Below are 26884 nucleotides of genomic sequence, written 5' to 3'. Positions count from 1 at the left end.
TTAAATCATAAGTGTCTTTTGTGACCTGGCTGAAGGATTCTACTTCAACTGTTTCAAGATACAAGTTCATACTCAGCTTCTCTATGACCATGACAAACTTAAGGGTTTTAGTTACAGTCTAACTTCAACATTTTAGATCAAGACATAAAAAATTGACCTTAAATTTAAGAAGGTGAAATTTGAGTTTGAGTTCAGACTGTCACCCCAGGTAAATAAATCACTGCCTATTTCTAGACCCCAGATGCTTTCTTCTGTAAAATTCAAGTGGGAAGAGAAATTGGTTAGGCTTTGGTTCCTACTAGTTCCACATTCCTTCTCTAATTTCACAGATACAAAAAGGAAAAAAACAAAACTCTCTTAAGGAATACAACCCATATTATTCATTGAAGTTTAAACACATAGTGTTAAAAAACACAGGTTATCTGGTAGAGCACACCAGGAACTACACTATTTTGAAGGCCACTGTTCTATACTCAGTAAGTTTCTAAGTAATTCAAAAGTTAATCATCACACAGGATACCCAAATGTTGGCAATATTTGGCTATGAAAAAAACATTGCATACTGAAGCTAATTTCCAAGACAGAAGTTTGTGAACATGAAGGTTTGAAATCTTTCACATAGTTAATTGACAATGCTGAATTTTATCAGAACCCTGTGATTCTGGAAATAGCAAAGGTTAAAAACGTCACCCCACCCTTTCATGTTCCAGAAAATGGCCTACTCCAAAGAATGACTATTGCCTATAGAACTTAGGTAAGACTCATGGTTGCCTCCCAACCCCATCCAATTTACCAATGCCAGACCTAGATCCTCCAAATTTCCATTCTTTGATCAAGAACCTTTTGTTAGCACAGATCAATTGGAACCAAGTGCTTATTAAGCAAGATTCCCTTCCTACAGGTTCCCGAACTGTGTGACTTACCCTTGGCCTGAAAACAGCATCAAGGCCTCCTGAGGGTTAGCACAGAAATAGGCTGTCCTCAGAGTAAAGCTTTCTCTGGTTATTGTCCATCATACCGTTCCTTCATCTCACTTTTCTGACTCTAGCCATGCTTGCCGCTCCTTACGAAAGAGAAACTCTAACCTTTGAGACGCCTGCAGATCCTAAAATCAGGGCATTCTCCCTATTGCAATAGCTCATTCCTCCATAGCCTTGCAATTTTTCTTTCGAATAAAATCCGTTCTTGCTAAACCTAGACTTTTAAAACTCAACACCCCTTTCCAATTCTTAAGTTTCTGAGTTTGAAAGATAAACTGATTTTGTTATTTTTTTCAAGTGACAAGTGTTGCTCTTCTCTCCGGAGACCCATTGTGTTCTTAGAGAGACTCGAGGCATTTCTAAGACCTTCAATTCTCGGCTACTGTCCCGCGGCTGCACGAAGTGGCGGGGAAAAGGTGGGTAGCCAGCCGGGCAGGGTCAGCTCCGGGTCCACCTGGGCACGGACAGGCAGGGTCCCCACCCTCCACCGTGCTGGCCCCACAGTTGATCAGCACCGATGCTGCTTCCTCCGGCGCCCAGGCACTCGGAAGCAGGTAGAGGGTACTGCCGGGAGACGCATCCCATTCTGCCCAGGGCACTCGACCGGCTCCTTCAGCAGCAATGACCTCCAGGTCCTTGCATTCCCAGTGTTATCGCTCCAGCCTTCACAGAAAGACTCACCATGGCGCCTAGGACAGGTCGCACACCAGGCACCCTGGAGAGGCTGGGTCAGTCCCAGATCTCACCTCCCGCAGCGGCTCAGGGGAACCTCTGGAAACAGCGAGGTAGACGGTCTTCCGGCTCTACCGGAAGTTCTGCCGCGCGGGACAGGAAGTCCCGCCCCTCACAACGCCGGCGACCCCGCGCCACGCAGAGGTAAGGATACCCCGGACGTCGACTCGAGCCACTTCCGCGGGTGCTCTTCGCGGGGGCTGGGGGCGGTGCCACCCTTGAGAGCGTGCGGGGCGGCGCAGGCGCAGCACAGGTAAGAGGGCGGGCGGAGCGCTGGCGGGGCCCGGGTAGGCTCCGAGGTCTACTGGGTACTTTGGCCTGGCGCGCGTCCCTCGGCTAGGTGACGGAGTTACAGGTTGGTGACCGGGATGGGAGTCGACCAGACCCGGTGCAGTCAGTGACGATAAAGACCCCCGTTAGAATGTGTTCCTGCGGCGACAGCCTGGCGATGGTCGCCTCGTGGCCAGCGCCCTTTTCGTTTTCCGAACTGGTCCCTTTGGAGTCTCGCCGTCGCCGTGCACCTGTCTGTCCCTCTGTCGTCTCTGTTCCCTGCCTTAGTGGCTTCTCCAGCTCTACGCCTCAGTGCAGTGGAATCCGATTGTGAGAAGTTTCTGCAGATTCACAGAATGAGCTGAAGCCAGAACCACGTCTTCCAAGATCTGAGTAACCGAGAAGCGAATTCTACCTGTTTCATACGTTCCAATAGGGGCAGTTTCCGTTTGGCTGAAAAAGAAACCTCCAGTGGGAAGAAGTGAAATTCACATATACCTCTTAATTTTGTGACTTGCCCCCCCCCCCAGTCTATCAGTCGACCTCTTCTGCCTTTTTCTTATCATAATAAAGTAGTCCTGGAGGCAGGCTTGAAATGATTTTACAGAGCATCTTCAACCCAGAAATTTGTCTTACAATTTAAGGAACCTTACTTAAGTCTTGGCTATCTGAAACTTCATCCGTGGGACTTCATTTTGCCGTAATGACAAGTTTTATCGTGAAGTTGGAACTGGGGAGGAAAACTAAGAAGTTTTACAAGTTACGAAGGTTGAGCAGAAAGAGGTGGCTATGGATGTTGTCTCATCCGCCTTACCAGCGTACCTAGAGGAAATGATATCCAAGCTATAAATGGCCCAAAGTCCCTGGGAAACAGTTCTGAGCGATTCAAAACAAGTATGCGTGGAGCAGTTAGTTGCTTTCCATTAGAAAAGGGTACAGAAACTGGGTATATGAATATTTTTTTTTAATTGGGAGGGGTAAATAGCCTGACAGGTAAGAAATGGAAGTCAAAAGTATTAACAGGAAGAGCTGGAAGTAGGCGGGACTGAGTAATAGTTTGTGAAAACAGATCCTGCTGAGGATCAATCCAGAGCTTCCCTGAGGGTTCAGTTTTGCTGTATAGGGACAAGAGTGTAAATAGACAAGCCCCAGGGCATCTGCAGGTGCTTAAGTGTGGTAGAGAGGGATTGGAGTTGTCTGCTGGTGTATCTGTGGGAAGCAACTGCTATCCTTGAGGAAGAAAAGGTGGAAAAGGAAAATGGCTATCAGCCTGTCAGTGACAACACTTCTGTGAAGTCTTACTCTTTCATTTCTGACACTGTGGTTCTTACATCTGTCCTAAACTTGGCAGCCTCATTGAGGTTCACAGAGCATCTCCTCCTATATGACAGAAAGGCTGGAATTATTGTCAGGATAGAATACATGTCTGCCACAGTAAAACCAAGAAAAGAAATCAGAGTCAGTTTTTGTTACCTCCTTATCATTTTTGATAGACCATAGGGCTCTATATTCCTTATTAGGCATATGAAACTCTGATAAATAATTCTTGATTAATATCCTTTAATGTTAATATTTCATACAGCTGTCTATTAGTGGGTAAAAATCTAATATTTTGATTAATATAAATATATATTTTAAGGAAATGTCACACAGTTTTTTATCCTATAGAATAACAATATTTTCTATTTCTTGTTTTGAAGTAGAAGAATTTGCTTATTCCATTACTTAAAACAGATGTAAGTTTTTGGCAAAGATTTAAAGAAAGGGAAGAATTGTGAAAGAAAAAAGATGTTGATGATGAAAGTAAGAAATTAAGTCATTTTGGCAAGGAGTTAGGAGCACATTCTTTGAGAAGAATCTAGGTGGCTTGCCATTAAAACTTTTTGATAAGTTGAAATGTCCTGAGTAAGAATTTTCTTAAATACAAGCACCAACAGAAATTTATGTTTTCTGTCAGTGCCCATGCTGATCTGTAACTCTTCCAACCGTTAAAACCTGTCACTTTTTCAAAATCAGTGTTTTGCAAGTATTTTTTTGTTTAGTTTCTTTCCCAAAAATTTCCAATGCTTTTTAAATATATATGATTATATGCTTTTTTGTAGTTCTTTTTCCTTAATTCATATTTTTTTCTAGACTAGAACTACCTTGAGAGCTAGAACCTAGTTTTTGTTTTGTTTTTCTGTCTTCCCCTTAAGAAATACCATTTAAATGAATGTTGTGCCCAAGAGGCATTTCAGTTAAATTGCCCTGAAAAATCTTTGTGGGGAAAATGCTCATTGTAGCAATACTTGCAACAGTAAAAGGTGGGAACAACCTTATGTACAACAAGAGACTGGTTACAGTCTGTCATACTTAGTGGAATTTAGCTGGTTTTTTTAAAACCGTTAAACTAGTCCTTCTAATGGAAAATACTTATTTTCTAAGTTAAATGTTTTGTGACTGTATGTTTGTGCCTCCTTCCAATACATATATTGAAACCCCCCACAATGGCATGATATTGTAGTTGGGACTGGGTAATGATTAGGTCATGAGAATAAAGCTATCATGGTGCAATTAGTGCCTTTGTAGGAAGAAAAAAAGAAAGGGCTTGCTGCCACCCTCTGTCTGCTGTCCACCATGTAAGGGCACAACAAGGACAGTCATCACAGTGAGCAATGTGGTCCACAGCTGCAATCCCAGTGCTTGGAAGGCTGAGGCAGGAGGATCACAACTTTGATGCCAACCTGGGTTATATAGTAAGTTCAAAGCCAACAGCCAGAATTACCTAACAAGTCCCTGTTTCAAAATAAAAAGTGCTTTGGATCCAGCTTGATATGAAGGCCATAGGTTTAATCCCCAATACCTCTATAAACAACAACCAAAAAAAAAAACAAAATGAAAAAAAGAAAAGTTTAAAACTTTTGTATAGTATGGGGCTTTTTAAAAGAAACTTCTATATAAGTAAAGAAGTGATGACTGTTTTTGGTATTCAGGTTATGTTTTTTAACATTAACTTATGTTGCCCTTTTTCTACTTTTAGGGAAAATATTTTTTGGAAGTATATTGCGACCCTTTGTAATTTAGTAGCCTTTCTGTGAATCTCCTTTATTTCTAGGATGCTTACCACAGTTGTTGCTAGGACCACACCACATATCTGATTAATTGGTGGAATAACTCTTGCAAATTTTACACAAGTTGTACAGTGCACATTTTCAAGAACCACTAACATACATAACAGGGTTTTGATCCTTTTGGCATCAAGAAAGTCCTCTTTAAACTACTACCACCACTAAGAGCAATAAAACCATATAAAAATATTTGTTTAAAACCTAAATTATTTTTATTCACCCATTAAATATTTAGTATAACTGTGTACCAATCATTATTCTACACTTTTAAGGAAATCATGGTAAATAAAGCGGACATAGTGCCTACTGTAAGGGAATTTATGTTTTAGTAATAACAGACCATAAATGAACATGTAAGGAAATATAAGATAGTAAAAAGTACTAGTCTGGAAATTAAAATAGATGATTTTGAGATTAAGTGATTATGCATAGCTAAGAAGGAACCATTTAAGCTTTATTTCAATGAAAGAGAACTCAGCTTTGTAAAAACTGGGAAAACCATTGCTTAAGAAGGGATAATGGTCCAAAAAACAAAGGCATGACCTAGTCTGGAATATTTAAAGGCAAAGGAAGATTTTCATGGTTGGAGCATGCTAAGAGAAGAACAAGTCAGGAGAGCTAACAAGGGTATATCATGTTAGTTTTGAGAACCAAGAAGCGGTTTGGATTTTATTGAGTCCAGAGACGGAGCATTTTAGCCTGAGGTGTAGTATGAAATAATTTTTTCAAATTTAAAAAAGTTATTAATGTAATAGTGTTTTTTTTCTAGTTGAAGTATTTTGTCTGCTTACATGTAACATAATTACTAATATATTTAGATTCTCGTCTGTCTTACTTGCTTTTTAAAAAATTTGTCCCACCTCTCCTATGTTTTTCTTTTGCTTTCTTTTAAATTATTTTAAATTATTCCATTTATACTACCCCGTAAAATTGACAGCTATGTTCCTTTTAGTATTGATTCCAGTGTTTACCTCAAGTATTACAACAAAAAAATCTTACTTCATCATCGACCTCAGAGATAATTTCGTATTGTACCTCTTCTTGGATAATGTAAGGACCTGAGATCATACCAACCTCTCTTATTACCCACCCCCATATTATATAAATTGTGTGTTTTTAATGTGTATTTTCTAAATATCAAGAACATTATACAATTAATGTGCATGTACATTTACCCAAACATTTATTTTTGCTGTTGTTCATCATGGCTACTTGGATCTGATTTATTTTTCCTGAAGGACCTGCTTTAGTATTTGCATTTGTGAATATTTGCCTGCTACAAGTTATATATATAAAGGGAGCTTTAGGATATATATCCTAAAGCTCCCTTTATTTTATTTTCATTTTAAAAGAACATTTTTAGCAAATTAGTGTCTATTTTATCATTTTTAAGATACATTCCATTGTTCCTGACTTCTCTTATTTCTTCTGAGAAATCAAGTTTCATTTTTGCCCTTTTAAAGATAACCTCTTTTTTACTGTGGTTTATTTTAAGGCAATTATCTTAAGTTTGATATGTCTACATGTTGTTTCTGGGAATGTTTCTTGAATCTGGATTCATTGTCCTTAATCTGTTTTGGAAAATTCTCAAATTTTGTCAAATACTAACCCTGGACCTCCTATCCCTCTCTCTTTTTCTTCTGGTACTCCAATTACATGTGTGTTACTATTTTATTTTGTCTCCTGTGTTTTCCATGTAATTGTCTATATATCTTTTATTCTAGGTAATTCTTTCTGTTCTTGTAGTTCACTGTTTTCTTTTTAATATGCCAACGTGTTAAAAATACCTATTGAAGTTGTTTATTCAAATATTTCTGTTTGGTTCTGTTTTATTGTTTCCAATTCTTTGCCCAGTATCGCAATCTGATCTTTTATTTTCTTGAACAGTAATAATTGTCATTTAAAGGGCTGGGGATTTAGCTCAGTGGTTCCACCATCTGCCTTGCAATCGCAAGGTCCAGAGTTCGATCCCTGGTACAAAAAAAAAAAATTGTCATTTAAAAAACTGTATCTAATAACTATAGGATCTACTGTTATCTGAAGCTTCTCTTTTTTCTTTTAGCTTATCATAAGGTTTTTTATTTACTTTTATATTAGTTTCAATATTTTATTACATATGTTTATATATTTTTTATATTTGTTATTTTTATTGAATGTCAGAATTACTTTGAGTTATATGTGAATTATTATACTTTGAAGTCAGTATGATAGTATTTCTTACAGAAAGCATGCATGACTTCTGGCAGGAATTTTGGGCCTAATCCAAGATCATCTTAATGTAATGAGTGAATGAGATGTTTAGAATATGGATGATATACTTCCTGTTTATACTTTCTCTCAGGGGGTTGACCTTTAAGTAGACTTACAATATCTGGCATATGCTTCAAAATAATAAGAGGAAAATGAGGGATAGTGTAAATGAAGCAAGATTTGTTATGAGTTGATAATTGCTGAGGCTGAGTGATAGGTAAATCGGCTTATTCTGTTCTACATAGAGTATTTTTACATGTTTTACATTCCCCATTATATTTATATTACATGCTTTTATATTTCCATAAGTATATTTATTTATGGGAAATGTTAAAATATATTACTAGCAGAAGGATTAGCATTCAGATTATGTAGAAAACTACCACAGTTCAATAAAAAAGAAGATAAAAATCTACTCTTCACCTTACCCTCACCCCAAACAGGCAATTCCTAGAGAAGAAAACTTGAAGAGATAACCCAACCACAAGAAAATACCATTTCACACCCACAAGATCAACAAAAATTTAAGTCTAACAGTATCTCCATAACACTTAAACATTGATGATAGAAATATAGATTGACACAGTTTAGGAAACAATTTAGCATTATCTAATAAACATGAAGATGTACATGATTTGTGGCCCAGGAAAAAATGTGTGGCAAGAGAAATGAGGAAGGATATTCTTAATAGTATAATATATAATAGTAAAAATTGAAAACAACCCCTCTATCCATTAGTGGTAGAGAAATTAAATACATTTTATTTACTCATGCAGTAGAATGTTGTAGAAGAAATGAATCACAAATCTATGGACATAGATGAATTTCCTTCAAATGTTGAGCAAAACAAGAATACACAAGCATTTTATACTAGGAGTTCACTTATATAAGTTAAAGAACCAGTGAAAGTGGCCAATATTTTAAGGGTACAAACATAAGTAAGTACATAAATTAAAGCAAAAGAATGATGACCACAAAATTTAAGACTTTTTTTCTCTAGCTACAAAAGGGAAAGGGTAGGATATGAAATGACCATACAAAGATATTAGAAGTGTTTGTTTGACGAGATGTTCCTTGTTTGCTGGCATAGTCCTAGTTTGCATAGTTCACTGGTATAATAACTAGTAAATTCTCTTTTCCTTCTCAAAGTTGTCATGGTTTGAATAACAAATTATGTGCATGTTCTTAAAGTGACATTTTTGCCTTTTAAACTGGATCAAGGGTCTGTGGGACTTTATCATATCATTCTGTATATGTATATATTTCATAAGCATTCATTTATAAAATCAGTCATTATTTAATTACATAATTTTAGATTTTAGCCAGTAACAAAAGTTTTTAAAAATCTGTAAGATAAATGTCAATATGATCTGAATGAAACCTTTATCATTTAGTTAGATGTTAAGATTACATACAATGTGTCTTACATTGTGTTATGCTATTTAGAAATATTATACCTCATAGGAAGACGTCTAGGTAGGTATTATCTCCATTTTACACGTGAATCTAAGTCATAAAGAGTATACCTAACTTAGCCAAAGTAAGCATATGAGATATGATTGAAAAATAAGGTGAATATTTACCCTTTATAAAATACTACAATAAAAGACATTGCTATTAATCTCGCTCAAAGTACTCCTTCTCCCTTTAAACACATTTAATCCTGACATTCTTGCCACTTTCTGAAGCAGTTCTGGAAGTCCTATTTCAAGAGTGTCTTTAATTGCACTATTGTAGCTGCCTGGATGTCCTGAACCAATTCAAAACGTTTATTTTTCATGGTCATTTGACTTAAGGGAAGAGCCGTAAGTGGCACAGTGACAAAACATGGTGAATAAGGTTGATGAGGACACACTGTAATTTTTTATGAGCGTGCCTTTCTGTGGGATGGCATAGCATTCACCATATTTTTATACCTCGTAAAGACATGGAAGAGGACTACCAGAACTGCTATAGAAAGTGAAAAGAATGGTAAATGTGTTAGAAATGTGTATTTCACGGGGATTAATGACAGTGTCTCTTTTACTGTAATAAAGTTTTTAAATTTAAATATTCACTGTATATTTTACTCATCCCATGTGTGTGACAGAGCTGAATTTGAACCCCAGCAGTGTGACCCCAGAATGCATGCTCTTTACCACAGTGCTGGTCAATAATAAACATTTTAAGCCTTTCTTTTTTTGCCATGGATTACTTTTGGCAGTCTGATGAAACCTATAGAGCCCTTTTCAGAAAAATGTTTATAAATGCATAAAATATAATGCATAGCATAATAAATGAAACCAAACCTACTACAATACAGTAATCAGAATAGTAAATGTGAACTATATCTGTGCTTTTAATGCATTAAATAAAACCTAGCAGATTTTATTCCAAAATTAAAAAGTTATATATATAGTTATAAATAACTATAATAATGATGTGAAAATATTTGTTATTTTTATAGATGAAAAAGTCACCAGTACTTCTAATAATGCTGTGGTTTATCGCATATGCTTAGAATTGAGAGAACTGTTAAATTTTACTTAGAAGTTAGCAAAAATAGAGCTGTGGGTACTGCTCAGTGGTATACACTTGCCCAGGGTGCTTCAGGCCCGGAGTTCAGTCCCTAGCACTGAAGAATTCATGTCCCTTCCCCACTTTCTCACCTGAGATTATATTCAAAATGTAATAAATGAATAAAATTAATTTAATATAAATAAAAGTATTCTTCTATGTGGTGAACTTGTGTGGGTGGGGAATGAGAAATGAGAATGTATTAGAGTAACCAGATATACATATAGACAATGGGAAACATGGAACTTCTTTAGAGTATTTTATGCAAAAAGTTAACACTGGTTTCAATAAATGCAGTTACTCACAAAATACATTATCGAGCCAGGCATGGTAGTACCTACGTATACTCCCACCTACTCTGGAGGCTGAGGCAGGAGACTCACAAGTTCAAGAGCTGCCTGGGCAAATTACTAAAATGCTGTCTCAAAATTTAAAAGGTGGGTGGGGAGCTGGGAATACCAACTCAGTGGTAAATGCTTCCTAACATGCACTAGCCCCTGGATTGAATCTCCAGTACTGGAGTGTGGGAAGAGCACACAAGAATTCATTATTGTCACAGTGCCCTAAATCATACTTTGTCATTACCTGTAGCAGTGCAATAAACAAAATTCAAATAGTTTCATTGGACTAAAATCAAAATGTCTAAAAAGTTTTTTATTTGCCTTTCTCATAATTTAATATCACAGCAGAGTAAGTTAAGTGGAAAACCTGATACTGACAAACAGAGGAATTGCCTGGCTAATTGAAAGTGACAGAAACTTGGGAGAAAGCAACAATAAACCAAGGATAATTACAAGAAAGTAACCTGGGCTCTAAAGGATAGTGTCAAGAAACCTGAAGTCCCCAAATGAGGTAAAATTTGCAAAAAAAAAAAAAAAAAAAAAAATGCTTAGGGAAGACAAATAATAGACCTTTTAAAATTATTTGCAACTCTAGAAGATAAGGGGAGAAAAAAACGTACTTACAGCTTATGAGGTTAAAACTAACAGAAAGCAAAACTGCCCAACTAATATTTTGCTTCTCTACAAAGTAAACTCAAAAAGTAAGTTGACATAGTGAAAGGAATATTTGTTTGTGGAGTCAGGAAAACCCAGGTTTAGTACTCTACTTCAACATTGTTAATGTTTATGAGAGGTTATTCTGTGAGCTGAGCTTCTGTATGCACCCGATGAACCTGACCAAAGTGGCATAACTTCTGCTAAATTTCTACATGACCAAACTAAAACTGAGTTATCTAACCTTCTTAGAAATCAGAAGAGAGAAAATGGCCAAGTCCCCCAAACAGGCTAGTTTTAATTCATATGATAAGGAAATACCCTTCATTTTACCCCTGTTAAGAAAATAACATTGAAATGACCAGTCTTCTCCATATTCCTTACTTCTGCTTTGTTCAGATTTTTGTGCCTGTGAAGTCCATCTCATCTCGGCTCATTGGCGCACCTATTGTATTATAAAGATGCTGCCTGATTTTACTAGACTCAGTAATAAAGGCTAATTACATCTTTAAAATAAATTTTTTGACCTTTTGCTTCTTAGACAACAGTAATCAAAGTACTCTGGTTCTCCTTTGTCTCATCTAAAATGGAAAAATCCTATTTTCCATAGGCTTGTTCTGAGTTCTGGAATTAATATATAAATATTTAAAACAGGGAATCAGGCTCACAGAAATAAATAGTAACTTACTAACAGTGCTCAAATTAGTAGTATATGGGACAATGTATTAAAATTTTTCTACACAAGAAGGAAACAACAGTGACAAGAACAGCCTTTAAAATGGGATAAAATTTTTGCCAGCTACTTATCACATTTTTTTTTCGGTACCAGGGATTGAACTCAGGACCTTGCTCTTGCAACACAGGTGCGGCACCACTGAGCTAAATCCCCAGCCCTAAAGATTGGGCAGGGTCTGTGTTTTTATTTGTTTTTGTTGTTGTTTTGCAGAACCGGGGATCAAACTCAGGACCTTGCCCTTGGGAGGCAGGTGTGGTGCCACTGAGCTAAATCCCTGGTGCCAGCTACTTATCTAACAGAGGGTTCATTTCTAAAATACATAAAAAACTAAAAATCAAAATATCAAATAGTGCAATCAGTAAATGGGCAAATGAATTGCACAGACATTTCTCAAAAGATGTATTACAAGTAGACAGTATGTACATGGAAAAAATAGTCAGCATCTTTAACCATTAGAGACATGCAAATCAAACTACATTGAGATTCTAACCGCAGGCAGGAGGGCTATCATCAAGAGTACAAAACAATAAATATTGACTAGAATTCAGCATAGTACAGGGATACCTGCATACTCATGTTTATTGTGGCATAATTCACACGTGCCTTATAGGACGACTTAACTGCTCATGAATAGATGAATGGTTAAAGAAATTGTAGCATATATGTAGAATGGAGTATTATTTCACCATAAAGAACAAAATGCCGCTTGCAAGAAAATGGATGGAACTGGAGATCATCATGTTAAACAAAATAAGCCAGGTTAGGGAAAACAAACATTACATTTTCCTTAATATGTGGAATCTAAAAGAGATGACATGAAAGTAGAAGAAAGCCTATTATTAGGTGAGAGGAAAGGAATAAGGAAGAGGAGGGGGATAATCAGATAAAAAAGTTAATGATATTAAGACATAATGATGTTGACATGAATTTAAAAAGTATCCACTACACTCCATTAAATGAAACAGGTTACAGAACTATATACAGCATTACCAATTTTTCATTTTCAAAAGTACATTAATATATAGAGATATAAAATCATCTAGAATGATGTTCACTTGTTCTAAACCCCGGAAGTGAAACACTGAGCACATTTTTCTTTTTGTTTAAGAATTATTTCTTTTTTATTTTTGAACTATTCTTTTTGTTCAGATTATATCATCTGCTATCAATGGTTCACTTTCCGGGCCTTGGAGAAAAAAAGTACAAATGAGATCTGAGAATAGTGATCCCATATTTGAGGAATTTGGGGAAACAGAATAGGTCCTAGAAAGCTATACATGTGTAAATATCTATCTTCAGGGTAAAAGTAAAAATCTTAAACTTGAATTACAGTCATATGCCATATAATAATATTTTGGTCAACAACAGAATACATGACAGTGATCCCATAAAATTACAATGGAGCTGAAAATTTCCTATTGCAGAGTGGCATCATCAGCATCCTAAAGTAGCTTAACAGTACTCACATATTTGTCATGATTCTAGTGTTATTGAACCTATTATGTTGTCAGTTGTCTAAAAGTATACCACATACTTGGTAATAATAACTATGTTACTGGTTTATGTATTTACTTTAAAACATTGTTTTAAAGTACATACTTGCTTACAAATTAGTTTACTGTAAAACAATGTACTGGTAAACTAGAAGCAGGCTAATGCATTTCATGTTTACCACATTTCTTGATTGTATCTGGAAGCCCTATCAAGTGATTAACGTGTACCTTCTAGGTTTGTGTAAGTACACTTTATGACATTACACAAAGACAAAATTTCCGTAGAGATGGATAAACCTGAATCATTTGTAGGAAATGGATGCACCATAATGTTAATGTTAAATGAAATAAATCAGACACAACAATCTTAAATATTGTATGATTTCTCTTATATGAGAATCTCAAATATAAATTAAGAGCAAAATGGAGATAGAGTTTTTGCAAAAAGGAAGGAGATGAAGAGATGGAAGGAGGGGAAAGGAAGGGAATGAGAAAAATGTGTTATGTATCTGTACCAATTCTCTGACTGGTGCAATCAATGTGTTCTGCAAATGCATAGTGATAAAAATGTTTTAAATTGCCTAAGGAAACATTTCTCAGGATATATCACTATTGTTGTTAAGTGACACATGGTTGTTCTTGCTCTTTTGACTTCCCATTAGTGTCATTCATTGGGATATGAGACATCAAAAAAGAAACAAGAATAAAGTAAATTTACCAAAGAAATTCTTAAAATATAAACACAAGTCTTGAAAGCTAAGGTGATGGACAGGTTTCTTGAAATTTTTTAAAGCTTCAAGAGGCAAAACTTTGAAAAAAATGGGAAAGCTTGCATCCCTAAACAAGATGTAGTGGTTGAATGCTAGCCCTGTAAAAGGCAAATCTACATCCTTCTCCTAGAACCTGTGAATGTTACCTTATTTAGAAATAAAGGTCTTTAAAAAGTAAGTCTGCAAGTAAGGATCTTGAGATGCGAGGATCATCTGGGGTTATCTGGTGGATCATAAATCATTCCATTGACTTTATATGACAGAAAGGAAGACAGGAGAGGAGACAATGGGATCATAGAGGCAGAAAGTGGAGTAATGTAGCTGTAAGTCAAGGAATGCTGATGGTTGCTGGAAGCTGGAGAAGGCCAAGTATCAATTCTGTCCTGGATCCTCAAAAAGAAATACAGACCTGATGGTGCTGTAATTTTGAACTTACAGCCTCAGAATTGTGAAAGAATAAATTTCTGTTGTTTTAAAATAGCAATTTGTGGTAATTTATTACATCAGCTCAACAAAATTAATGAACAGAGTTTAAAGAAAATCCATTAGTATTTCTACTCAATTAGTGTATTGGCGTTCTCCAGAGAAACAAAATTGATGGGCTATATATTTTTAGGTATTATATATATATATATATATTTTTTTTAAAGTAAGTTAATATGAAGACATGGCCTGAAGAATTCCTGAGCAGACAAAGCCAATAGGCCTCATAATTTAACCTTACTTGATTTGTAAACACAAGTGAAACAAAACGAGCTAGTTCTGGTAAATGCATATATGAAAAACAGAATTTAACCTCAGCCAATCAAAAGCAGCCAACATACTTATATAACTAGAGGCTCTTTCAGAGGGGTAAAACCAAATAAAGCAACTGCTTATCTGTAACCAACCAAGCGTTTGCTTTATTTCTATATTTGTCTTATAAAAGTCTCTCCCTTCTGTCCCCTCAAGGAAGCACTCAAACCACTCCTGGCTTGGAATTGTAAAACTCATGAATCACTTATTTGCTCAAACTTTAGAATTTTATTGAGCCTCAGTTTACTTTTATAAATACATGAGAGGAGATTGTGAGAGTTGGCTCAATGGTCGTGGAGGCCTGAGACCCACTGTCAGGAAGCTGGAGAACGCGTAAAGCCAGTCATAAAATTCAGTTTGACTTTAAAGGAAGGCCTGAGGACCAGTAAAGTCAATGATGTAACTCCTAGTCTGAGGCCGGAGAATGAGGTCTGGTGGTGGTGTTGTAAGTCCTGGACTCTGAAAGCCCAAGAACCAGGGGCGTTGATGTCCAAGAGCTAGAGAAGATTGATGTTCCAGCTCAAAAAGTTAGCAAATTCTGCCTTTTTAAAATCTGTTCTGGCAGGAGCTCAATGAAAGATAATGTCCACCCACACTATCCAGGGCCTATCATCTTTACTCAGGCTCCTGTTTCAAAGACTTTGAGAAACCCACACACAGAATTAATATATTACTAGCCATCTGGGCATCCCTTCGCCTAGTCAAATTGACACAGAATTTACCACAATTAGGTTTTTTTGGGTTAAAAGGAATAAGATTATGAATGAGTGGTGGTTATAGAAGGTCTGAGAGACTTCTGAGACTCTATTTAGGTGAAATTAGCACATTACAGACCACAGAGTGGGCTTTGACACAGATTGCCAAGGTTTGAAAGCAACCTTACAGTATTGCTACTGTGCATTACCAGAAACAGAAAATGTGGCAACCAAACCAGTACCCAAAGATCTCCCAATGAATATTCCAGGTGATCAGAGAAAGCCTCTGATTAACACATGCTTTCTGTTCCCTATCTGCCTTGCTTTATAACAGGAGTAATAGCTGTCTATATTCAGATACCTAAATTAGTCATATGAAAACTATTCATAGTTTAAAACAGGGACACATCTCAGAAATACAGAGTCGTGTGTAACTAATGTGGTTCCAGTGTTACAAAATGAAAATATGTCACTTGGAAACCTATTGTTAATCTTTACTTGCCTGAGATTTTATTCATTCAACTGTAATTCTCTGGAACCTCTAATTCCCAGGAAGGACCATGTTATCCTAGGGAAGAATCCAAAAGAAATTATAAAGGATGCTCTGGAAGTACCTATGAGAGGAAGCAGCATTCAAGCCAATGTAGTCTGGGTTTACTTACAGTAATTTACTGTTCCTCCTGGTAGGGTTACAAAAATAAAATTTAGTAAAAAATATTTGTCTGGGACCAAGAAGCATTGTGACATTTTTCATCATATATGTAAATTGGGACAGAGAGTGGGTAAAGTAGCTAATGACAACACCGAAAAGCTACTGAAGGTCCTGGATGGTAGTTAGCTCCTTCAGGGTGGTTAGTAGACACAGTCCTCTGGGTCAACATTGTGTTTCTTTGAAAAATGAATATATAGAACCCATACTTACCAAGTTTTTACCTGATTCAAAGTTGGGAAGGATATGCTATTTTCTAAACATTACGATTATAATTAAACTTGATAGAATTTTGAGCATCCGTAAAAATATAGGCATAATTCAATGAACTAGTAGATATTTTTAAGTTTATCCACTCATTCAAATGACACTTAAAGAATAACTACTCTGTGCATATGTCTATGTTAGGCTTTAGAAATATGATTAAGCTTAACAACAAAACTTTAAAAATCTGGTGAGTGAAACAGACTTGTAAAGATAAAATTTAACATAAATGTTAATTGTAAAGTATTATGTTTAATAAAAATTTAAAAACAATTGCATTTAGTTGTATGGGATGGATGGGCCCTAGCATGTGTGGAACATTTCTGGAAGTTTAATAAGCTGGAAAAAGTATTATTTATGACAAATGGACATTTACATGCTGCTGGTGCAAACAAAGTGGCAATTTTGTAGAAAGTTATTACGCACAAGTCATACTATTTGATGCAGTAATTTACTTCTGGGAATCTACTTTAAGAAATAATATAAAATTTACACATAAAATTATGTATAAGAATATTTATGAGGGAGTTATATATAATAGCAAAATAACTTAAGATGAATGAGCAAGAAGATCTGCCATAGCCATGTAATAGAGTGTCATAATCATGAAGAACTATATGTTTTTTTAAAAATGATTCCTGAAATATTGCATATTCAACTCATAAGCTGAGGATCATGACTTTTTGCTGTAACCTTCTTCAATGTTTTGAATTTTGTACCATGGGCATGTGACACATTTTAAAAATAAATGCAACTTAAAAATAAGATATTCAGCTTAAAAATTTAAAAATATAATTGCAAACACTTTTAATGATGTGATGAAGTACTCATATTAAGTGAAAGACAAGGACACTTCATTATTTCCTGTAATGGATATGTATAATTGGGTAATATACAGACTCTGAATATATTACTAGAAATATTTTATTCAGTATTCTGCACCAGAAGACATCTGCGACTGTTTTACATGAAAACAACAAGGACAGCAAAGAAGCTAACTGAAGACATAATTGAAGAAAATGTGCATGGTTAGCTTGGAAATGTTTGTGAGATTAAGATGGCTACTTTCAAGTATCTGAAATTTTGCCATGAAGGAAAGGGATCACATGTACACTGGAATGATCTCAGGATGAAACTGGATCCATTGACAGGATCTGTAGTAAGTTATTCTACCTCAATGTCAAAATAATGAAAGACGGTTCACTGATTTATAGGCGGTTTCAACTCAATGTCAGGAAATACTTCCTAAAAGAGTAATGCAAAAAGCTATTGGATTTCCAGTATTTTTAAAGATTCAAACATCATTGTCATTTACTAGATGGGACATTATAGAAGAGATTCAGGAATCAAAGTGTGATTTTGTTTTGATTCTGGCAAGTGAGAAGTCATTTAACCTCTCTGGGCCTCAGTCCTCTGTAAAACAGAGAAGTCTGACTGAATTACCTCTGTTTTCCTTTTCAGTTTTAAGTTGTTTTGAGTCTGCATTGGTGTAATTGCATTTGACTGTCTTTTACATATCAGATGTATATATCAGCTTTTTTATCACTTTAATTACACCACACTGAACTTGTGAGAATTGGGATGTTCAAAACAATATTTGTAAAAATGCAAAACATTTTAAGTGTAAAACATCATACTAGTGCAACATCGTCAGCCATTAGGAAAATACAAATTAACACCTCAAAGAGATATCACTACACACATGTTAGAAAAACTAAAATGCCTATGATATCAAGCACTGACAAGATGCAGAGCAACTCAATATCTCATATACTGTGTTGCTGGTAGGAATGTAAATTGGTACAGTCACTCTAGAATCAATCTGGCAGTGTATTATACAGATAAACATAAGCTGACCATGCAACCCAGAAATCCAACTACTGAATATTCTAGAAAAATGAAAACTTAACGATGTTCATACAAAAACCTGGACATAAATATTTGTATGAGCTTTATTTGTGCTAGCCCCAAACTGGAAACAGCCAGGGAGATTGCCAACAGGTGAATGAATAAACCATGGTTTATCTTCACAGAATGATGTTCAGTAATAAAAAGAAACTATTGATACAACTTGAGTGGATATCAAGGCCACTATACCGACAAAGTCAATTTAAGATTATACAATGTATGTTCTGCTCATATAACATTCTCAAAAAAGCAAAATGGTAGTGCTAGATGACAAAAGCAGTGCCAGAAGTTAGAGTTAGGGGAGGGAGTGACTATCAAGGGGTAAAATAAGGAAATTTCTTGAGAGTGATGGAAGAATTCTGTATCCTGAGTGTGGTGATCTACAGTAATTATTCCACAAGATGACATTTTGTAAAACTATGCCAAAAATAAGTTTGTTTATGTTTAAGATTCTAGAGAGCAAGGAAATTTACATATTCATTGACTATTTTCATTGACTCTGTTAGGTTTCTGTCACTGTGACAAAATACCTGAGATAATCATCTTATAAGAAGGACAGATTTATTTTGGCTCACAGTTTCAGACGTTTAGGCCCAGTCCCTTTGAAGACAAGCCTTCTCTCCCCTCAGTGACTTACTTCTTTCTGCTTGGCCTTAACTCCTAAAAGTTCCGTCATTTCCCAAATTGTACCAAGCTGAGGACATGGATCTTTGAGGTACATTCCACATCCAAACGAGGGCAAATTTCCAGTGTTTGAACATTTCATGCTATGAACTGCCTGTATTATGGAATGTTTTCTTATGAAATATTTTGGCTACTGAACAATACACTAGAAATAAGGATATTAATTTTATTAACAGTAATTTTATTCCTTTCCTTTAACAGGGTGAAAAATCAAATATGGAAGTAAATCCAGGCAAAGCTCACTTATTTATATTTTATTATTATTTTTAAATTATCTTCTCAAGAAAGCCTCTGGTGAAAAAAGATTTTTACAGAATTTTTCACAACTCATTCAAATATGACTTTTTTTTTTTTTTTTTACCATTTATCTTATGATTGAAGAGACTGACCATAGCTCATCAAATTCTATTCTAACTGCTAACTTTTGCTATTTGGACTTAACTAAATTTACTTTCATTCAAATTGCATAATAAACAGGAATTTAAAATTAATTCCTTTTCTAGAATAAGTTCTCTGCAAAGATCTGTTCTCAAGAATAGAATTCTTAGCTGAGCATGGAAGTGCACACATGTAATTTCACCTCCTTGGGAGGCTAAGGCAGGAGGACCCCAAGTTCAAGGGCAGCCTGGAAAATTTAGTGAGGCCCTGTCACAAACAAATGAACAAACAAAGGGCTGGGGATTTAGTTCAGTGCTAGATCACTTGTCTAACATGTGAGGCCCTGGCTTCAGTGTAATTGATAATCATAGAGGCATGTGTTTATCTGAAGACCAGCTAATCGTCACCACTGGCACCATCATCACAAACATTTACTGGTAACTTTACTAAGTGCCAGGTACTTGTCCTAAGTGCTTTGAAGTTATTAACTCATGGAATTTAAGAATAACAGTATAACACCATCTAAAATGCTCAAAATTAAGACCAATATAAGAATATTTTTCTGCAGCATAATTTAATGCCAGAAATACTTTGCTAAAGACCATTCAATAACTTCCCATGTAGATAACTCTATCCAGTATGAGCAGCTCAATGTCATGACAGTCATTGGCCAGAGTATTTACTTTTTCATAAGTTGTATCTTCTGAATTATGGATAACATTATATCTATAATTTAATTTTGTGACTTTTTTTTTTTTTTGGTACCAGGGATTGAACTCGGGTCCTTGTGTTTACGTAGCAGGTGGCGAAACCACTGAGCTAAATCCCCAGCCCTATAATTTACTTTTTAACAATAAATGATATACAATGTGATATATGTGGATATGTATATGTGTATTAATTTATGCTATATCACAATTGCTATTGCTTGCCATAATTAAGAATTTACAGGGACCTAGGATTTATCTCAGTGGTTCTGCTGCCTGCTTCACAAGTGCAAGGTCCCAAATTCGATCCTGGTTACCAAAAACAAAACAAAAAAAATTTACATACCAGGTATCATCAACTAATAAAAAGACCATGTGACAAAGGAAGAATGATAATTGCATGGTGATTATTTTGAAAAACACCAGGAATTTCTAACTAGCTTAGTGAATATTAGCAAAGGGATTTCATCAGTGAAATTAGAGTTGTTCAAAATATGAGAATTGACTAATATATTTTAGACGTTTCACCTTTGCAGAATAGGGCATAAAAGTATAGTATGCAACCTGTAGCCTTAGAAATGGCACCCTTGGTTTGATTCCTGAAATGTTCATAAAGCAAGTCCTGGTTGCCTGAAACCTGCTGCAAAATACTACTACATCTGCCTTAACCCATTATGCGTGATGTAACTATATGTGATAGCCATCCTTCAAGTTAGCCCTTGATGACTTAGTTTGGTGTTGTTGTTGTTGTTATAACAAAACACTTGACACTGGTTAATGTATCAAAAATAGAGGTTTAGGGATTTAGCTTTGTGGTTCTGCCACCTGCCTCGCAAGCACAAGGTCCTGAGTTTGATCCCTGGTACCAAAAAAACCAAAAAAACAAAAATAGAAGTTTATTTAGCTTATTGTTCTGGAGGCTAGGAGGATTAAAAAATATATAGTTCTAGCATCTGTGGAGGATCTTCTTCATGAATCATAACACAGAAGACCTTATGTGAAAAGGTAGACCAAGCTATCCAGAGAGAACTCAACTTGATAACAAAACCACTCCCACAATAACCTATTGATCACTTCATTACTCTATTAATCTGTGAGTGGATTGAACCATTCTTAAGAGCAGGACCCACATTACCCAATTACCTCCCAAAGATCCCATTTTTTTTTTTAACTCAGGGCTAGTTAAGTGCTCTACCACTGAGTTACAACCCCCCCCCCATACACCTTGAGACAGGGTCTTAATAGTTTCCTCAGGCTGCTTTGAATTTGCAGTGTTCCTACCTCAGACTCCCAAATCGCTAGGATTACATGCATGTACCACAGCACAGCACTTAGCTGCCATCTTTTGATGCTGCTGCCTTGTGTACTAAATTTCTAACACATGAACTTTAGAGAACAATTCAATGAGCTAATATAAATGACCTTTAGTGTTCATCCCTTTAGTGTAGTCCTCTCATATCCATTAATGCTGACCAATAAAGATATATTTATGTGACTTCTGAAGCTAAGATTTAAAAGCTATTATAGATTCCACCTTCTTTCTTGGATTATGTATTCTGGAGAAAAACAGCAACCATGTTGTGAAATTATTCAAGTAGCCTCATAAAGAGAGTCAGATGGGGAGGAACTAAGATTTGCTAATGTCAATCATGAGTAAGCCATCTTGGAAACAGATCCTCAGCCCCAGTCAAATCTTCAGGTAGCAACATCCCTGGCCAACATCTTTTTTTTTTTTTTGGTACTGGGGATCGAACTCGGGTCCTTGCGCTTTCGAGGCAGGCAGTGGAACCACTAAGCCAAATCCCTGGCCCTCTGGCCAACATCTTGACTCATAAGAGACCCTGACCAAACTACCCAGCAAAGCTACTTTCATATCCCTGACCTATAATAACTGTGAACTAACAAATATCTATTCTTGTTTCAAGTCACTAAATTTAGAAATAATGTGTTATGAAGCAATAGGTAACATATCATAATATCTTTTAAAAAAGACCTGGAGCTTAATTGAGCTTTCAATAGGGATTATACAAAGTATTGTATGTACGCCTCTTTGATAATAACTACTTTTAAAATGTTTTTGTATGACAGAATTTTGTCAGAGATTATTTTGTTGCAAATTAGTAGCTACCCCTTTTACTTATTTTCAGCAGTTAGTACTTTTACATATCAAAAATCCCCAAAATAGTTGTATATGATCAAATTATCCTAGATCATTTTTCAAGAGGTTTATATTGATTCTCCTGCCTACAATATAGCCTGATTCTACCCACTTTTCTTTATCACCGTCGTCACTCTAGGATAATCATCTCTCACCTGGACTATTGCAATAACTTTTTAATTCATTTATTTATTTATCAGTCCTTTTCAGTCTCATTATCAATATTAGAGTGGTCCTTTTAAAGCACATCTTTATTCATGTAATTTCACCACCAACCATGTTCTTATTTAAAATCTTTTGGTGCTTGGAAAAGGTTATAAGGTAGAGATTTATAAAGACAACATAGCCTACAGAAACTTTGCCAGGATTGGGCATACCAATCATTCCAGCTTTATCTTCTACTCTTCTCCATCTTCCTTTCTGTGCTTCCACCTCATACTAACCTGCCTTCAATTAGTAGTACTCTTCCTATTCCCACTCACTCCAAACAGTGTTTTGTTTTGTTTTAAGACAGAATCCTTCCAAAGCCAGCCTCAAACTCCTATGCTTAAGAAATCCTCCTCAGAAATGGAAAAAATGGAAATAAAGTCTTTGTAAATAGGGAAGGGTGGAGGGAGTGAAGAGAGGGCTCGGAATGGGTAAAAAATAAGAACCACGATGCATCATGTAAAGGTACAATTCCCAATGAGAAATCTAAATGTGTTGTATACCTACAATGTACCAATAAAAGAATTTAACAACAACAACAAAAACGAAATCCTCCTCAGCATTTTGAATAGCTGGAACAATAGGTGTGCACCTTGCCCAGGCAACTACAAAGGAACTGTATGTGGTGTTACCTGTGCCTTGAAATTGCTTCCTTTCCCTCCATCTCTAGTTTGAGGTTCTTTATCCATATTTAGTGCATATATCAGTTCCTAAGCAAAATATTTCTAATCTCCTTCTTTGATTCCCATAGCATCATACACCTTCCTTTATGGTTCAATCACATTACAATTTTGTTTGTATAATTATTTAATATTCATGATCATTTCCCAATAAACCTTACATTCTATCGAAACAGGTGCCATAGCTGATATTATTCATTTCTGTATGCCCTGGAGCCTGCCACAGTGCTGAGAACATAACACACTGATAAATGTTAAGTGAAAAAATAAATAACTGATTTAGTAGTTTAGTGAGCTTAAGTGGCAATGAACATTACTCCAGAGCTAGACTGCTGATGTTCAAATTTTGGCAGTTTCTATATGATGTTAGGAATGATTTTATCATGTTGTTCCTTAGATTTGTTATCCATAAATTAAAAATAATAATTACCTACAGCATTTGAAAGGATTAAATAAGTTAATATACATTGAGTTTTTAAAGCAGTTCGTAACACAATTATACTATATATGCTATTGGCAGTTATTATTAACATACTCGGTCATTTTGTCATTCTACTTCCTTGGGCTGTAACCACCAGTTCCTTGAATAAGTTCATTCTATCCTTGTTAGCACCAAATTTCAAGTGTCCGTATAAAACAAGAAGCTATGTCAAAGACAAAAATTGAGGCAGGAACATAAATCTTTTCTAAGCTCTTCAGTTTTGACTTGGGTGTAGGAATACTGATGTTAACTCTCATATTACTGGTGTTTATTTGGTAATTTACTATTTGTATAAAACAACCAAGAGAGCAAGGTTTGTGTTTAATAGAAATCTCAAAGAACCCTATACCTACCTCTAGTACTGCACCAAAAGAGTTGAGTTTACCATGTCTGGATGAGCTTTTGCATTGGTTACTTAGTGGGGCTCCCTCAGTCTTAATTTCAACCTCAAATAAGGGCAACATGTTAACATTATATAAAATGCTATTGATTTATTTAGGGTATAGACTTTCTACATTCAGGTACTTAATTTAAAATGCTAAAGAGAGAGGTTTATAACTTTTGAACACCTTATGATATAAACTATGGAAATGATGTTCCTTCTCATTGGATGTGTTCAGTGGAAATGTTCTTCAAGTTCAGTGCAAAGTCAGCAATGATTGAAACTTCGTTAGTTGCTAATGCTTCTTATGCAAGTTGTGGATACTGGAATATTTATCATATTCGGGCTCCTCACCTACAGACAGGTCCATTGTAAGTTGCTATTGAGTGAGGCAGTAGGTCATAAACTGAAGGGTTGTTTCAGTTGTGTTGCCAAGGATATGTTCTGTTCTTTGTTTACTACCAACCATGAAAAACAATACTTTGTACTTTCCAGAGAAACTGAGATTACCCAGTCCTTGTATCTTAGGTCATTTCAGTCTGGGTGAAAGAAAAAAGAACTCTTTTCAACTCTTTGTCCATTCCTCCTGGCATTTTGAGAAGGAGATATCTCTGAAAGAAAAAAGATCAAAGTTACATGGGACTAAGGGCAGATCAGATAGCTATACTTTGTAGTCTGTTGAAAACAGATCCAGCTTTACTGGAAAAGATATCATGTGTTATAGCTATAGGGAACACCAGGGAAGTCAGAGGGAAGAGTATTAACTTCCAAATCCAACCACCATCCCTCTACCAGTTTATCTGACTTCAAAATCCCACCATCCAAAATTCGTTTTAAAATATAATTTTAAAGATTTTTTAGAAAGATAATTCCTTAAAGTAATTACATGTAGAAAAATTTGAAATTCTCTATCAAATCCTAGAGTGTAGTAGTATCTTATGGTTTTAAATTGCATTTCCCTGATTAATAATGACATTTAATCCCTTTTCATGTGTTTGCTGGCCATTTAGAAATCTACATATATGAAAATAAAGTGTTTTATTTTTGAAAACAGTTGTCTTTCTCTTATTGATTTATAGAAATGCTACATTTTTTCTCCTATTCATGGATTGTTTTCTCACTCTCTTGATGGTGTCTTTAATGAGCAGAATTTCTTAATTTTATTGATGCCCGTTTTTTTTTTAGTCTCTTCTTCCACAGTTAAATGTTTTTGTATTTAAGGAAACATTGCCTACATTAAGGTCATGAGGATATTCTTGTTTTCTTCTAGAAGTTTTATTCTTCTACCCTTTACATTTCTCTTTGATCCATTTGGGATTAATGTTTTGTATGATGTGAGTAAAGGCCAAGGTTCATTTTTTTTCCATACACATAGTCCATTGATCCAGAACAATTTATTTAAAAGAGCATTCTTTCCCCACTGAATTGCACACTGGTCATAACTCACATAGTTGTCTATAAGTGATAACCCCTACCAAATATCCTTTTAAACATATTGATTGGTTGAGGAGCAATGTATTCAATTGGTTAAAACCCCCCCAAAAAAACACAAATACATGAAAAAATAAATTCGAACGAACACAGAAATTCATAAAAGGTAGAAGTATAGATATCCTCTTTTACCATGTCTTTAATATTCCATTTCTTTCTCCAGAACCAATCACAATGAAACTCAGATATGCCAAACATGTCTGCTTAACTTTAGGGTCCTGCAAAAGGAAGATCCTTTGTCCCACACTCTACACCCTGATTCTAATACAATGATTTTTCTACATGATTTTGGTGAGTTGTCTGGTAGTTCTGATACTGTGTTCTAACATAATTTTTAAAGTTCATTTTCTTCTACTCTTTTAAACAGAATATAGCTAAATTTTTTAAAGCCTAGTTAGGCAAAAGGTTTTATTACTGGAATTTAATTTATTTATATATATTGTTTTGATTTATTCCTGAAATTTGATTTCTTACTGCTTTTTTTGTTTTTTGCTTTTTAATGAAATTAATCAACTTGCTTTCTTTGTTGTTTTAATTTGGAAATTAAAATCTTATTTATTTATTTGTTTATTTGAGTGCTAATCTAATCCTGTCTACTGTCCCTCTTTAGTGCTTTCACGGGTTCTCTAAAGTTTCTTATCTATAAATTAGACTTATTCTTGCTTTTAAGTAGTCATAAAACTTACTTTGTTTTATTTTTTTTTGAGGATAACTTTTCTGGACAGAGAAGTAATTTGATAAGCTCACTTCATCATCTTGATCTGATCTTGTCAGTATATTGAAATTGATCAAGATCAGAAAAAATTTTAATAAGTTAAATTTTAAGGCTCAGAAATTCTCTGCTTTAACTTCTTCATATTACAGATCCTAAAATGAATCTTGAAAGAATAATTCGGTTGACCCAGATCCTCCTACAAAGATGGTCTCTAAGATAAAACAAATTCTTTGTAACTGCAAGAGATTGTGCAGTTTCATTTGTGAGGCATGCAGGAAACCCAACAGTTGTCAGGAAGAAGGCTTGGGAGTGGCAGGCTAGGTCTGTGATATAATCTTAGCTCTATGACTGGCCCTGAAGAAAGCAGCAGCAACTCAGCTTTGCACACTGGAAATGATGTAAGGATCTGAGAAGCTTCTGTCAAATAGGTGACCCACAAAAATAGAAATCTCCAACATGGTCACTTTTAATTTTAGCAGGGAAAGAATTTTGGTTCTGGGAAATCTACCGCACAATAAACAATTAATGACCCAAGAAACAAGCTTTGAACCTGGATTAGGGAGCTGGCAAGGGTTATACAATTCAATAGAAATCAAATTGGGAGCTGAAGCATTTGTCTGTGTCCCTTTAGTGATTCATCATCACTTTGTCAAACTTCCCCAGAGACGTGATGATAGAAGAGCGTAAGGTGATGCCCTGAGGAGCTGACCAGTAGCTGTAAGGCAGGTTGCCTTATGCTTT

The 26884-nt window shown here is 35.5% G+C and overlaps 2 protein-coding genes across 11 annotated transcripts in view; one reads left to right on the top strand and one right to left on the bottom strand.

Moving 5' to 3' along the window:
• Tmem161b (transmembrane protein 161B) overlaps positions 1–1804 on the bottom strand; it is an 85189-nt gene extending 83385 nt beyond the window's left edge. For 3 of the 8 annotated variants that reach the window (XM_021255744.2, XM_021255747.2, XM_021255748.2), the window contains exon 1: positions 1662–1804. Coding sequence is in view for 1 of the 8 variants with exons in the window: in XM_004841655.3 (XP_004841712.1) it covers positions 1662–1664 (3 nt within the window). In the remaining 7 variants the exon portion in view is untranslated. The remainder of the gene's footprint in view (positions 1–1661) is intronic. The other 5 variants (XR_015438989.1, XM_004841655.3, XM_021255745.2 and 2 more) reach the window with 4 other exon arrangements.
• A 29-nt stretch (positions 1805–1833) lies between these two features.
• Positions 1834–26884, top strand: part of LOC110348502 (uncharacterized) — a 165014-nt gene continuing 139963 nt past the window's right edge. For all 3 annotated transcript variants that reach the window (XR_015438992.1, XR_015438994.1, XM_087180992.1), the window contains exon 1: positions 1834–1965. The gene's annotated coding sequence lies outside the window, so the exon portion shown is untranslated. The remainder of the gene's footprint in view (positions 1966–26884) is intronic.

Source organism: Heterocephalus glaber, unplaced genomic scaffold (assembly GCF_053883595.1).
Source record: "Heterocephalus glaber isolate CG9 unplaced genomic scaffold, H.glaber_assembly_v1.0 deba00001465, whole genome shotgun sequence".
NCBI classification, from domain to species: Eukaryota; Metazoa; Chordata; class Mammalia; order Rodentia; family Bathyergidae; genus Heterocephalus; species Heterocephalus glaber.
The sequence above is the reverse complement of the archived record's forward strand: the minus strand, read 5'-3'. Positions and strand labels throughout refer to the sequence as shown.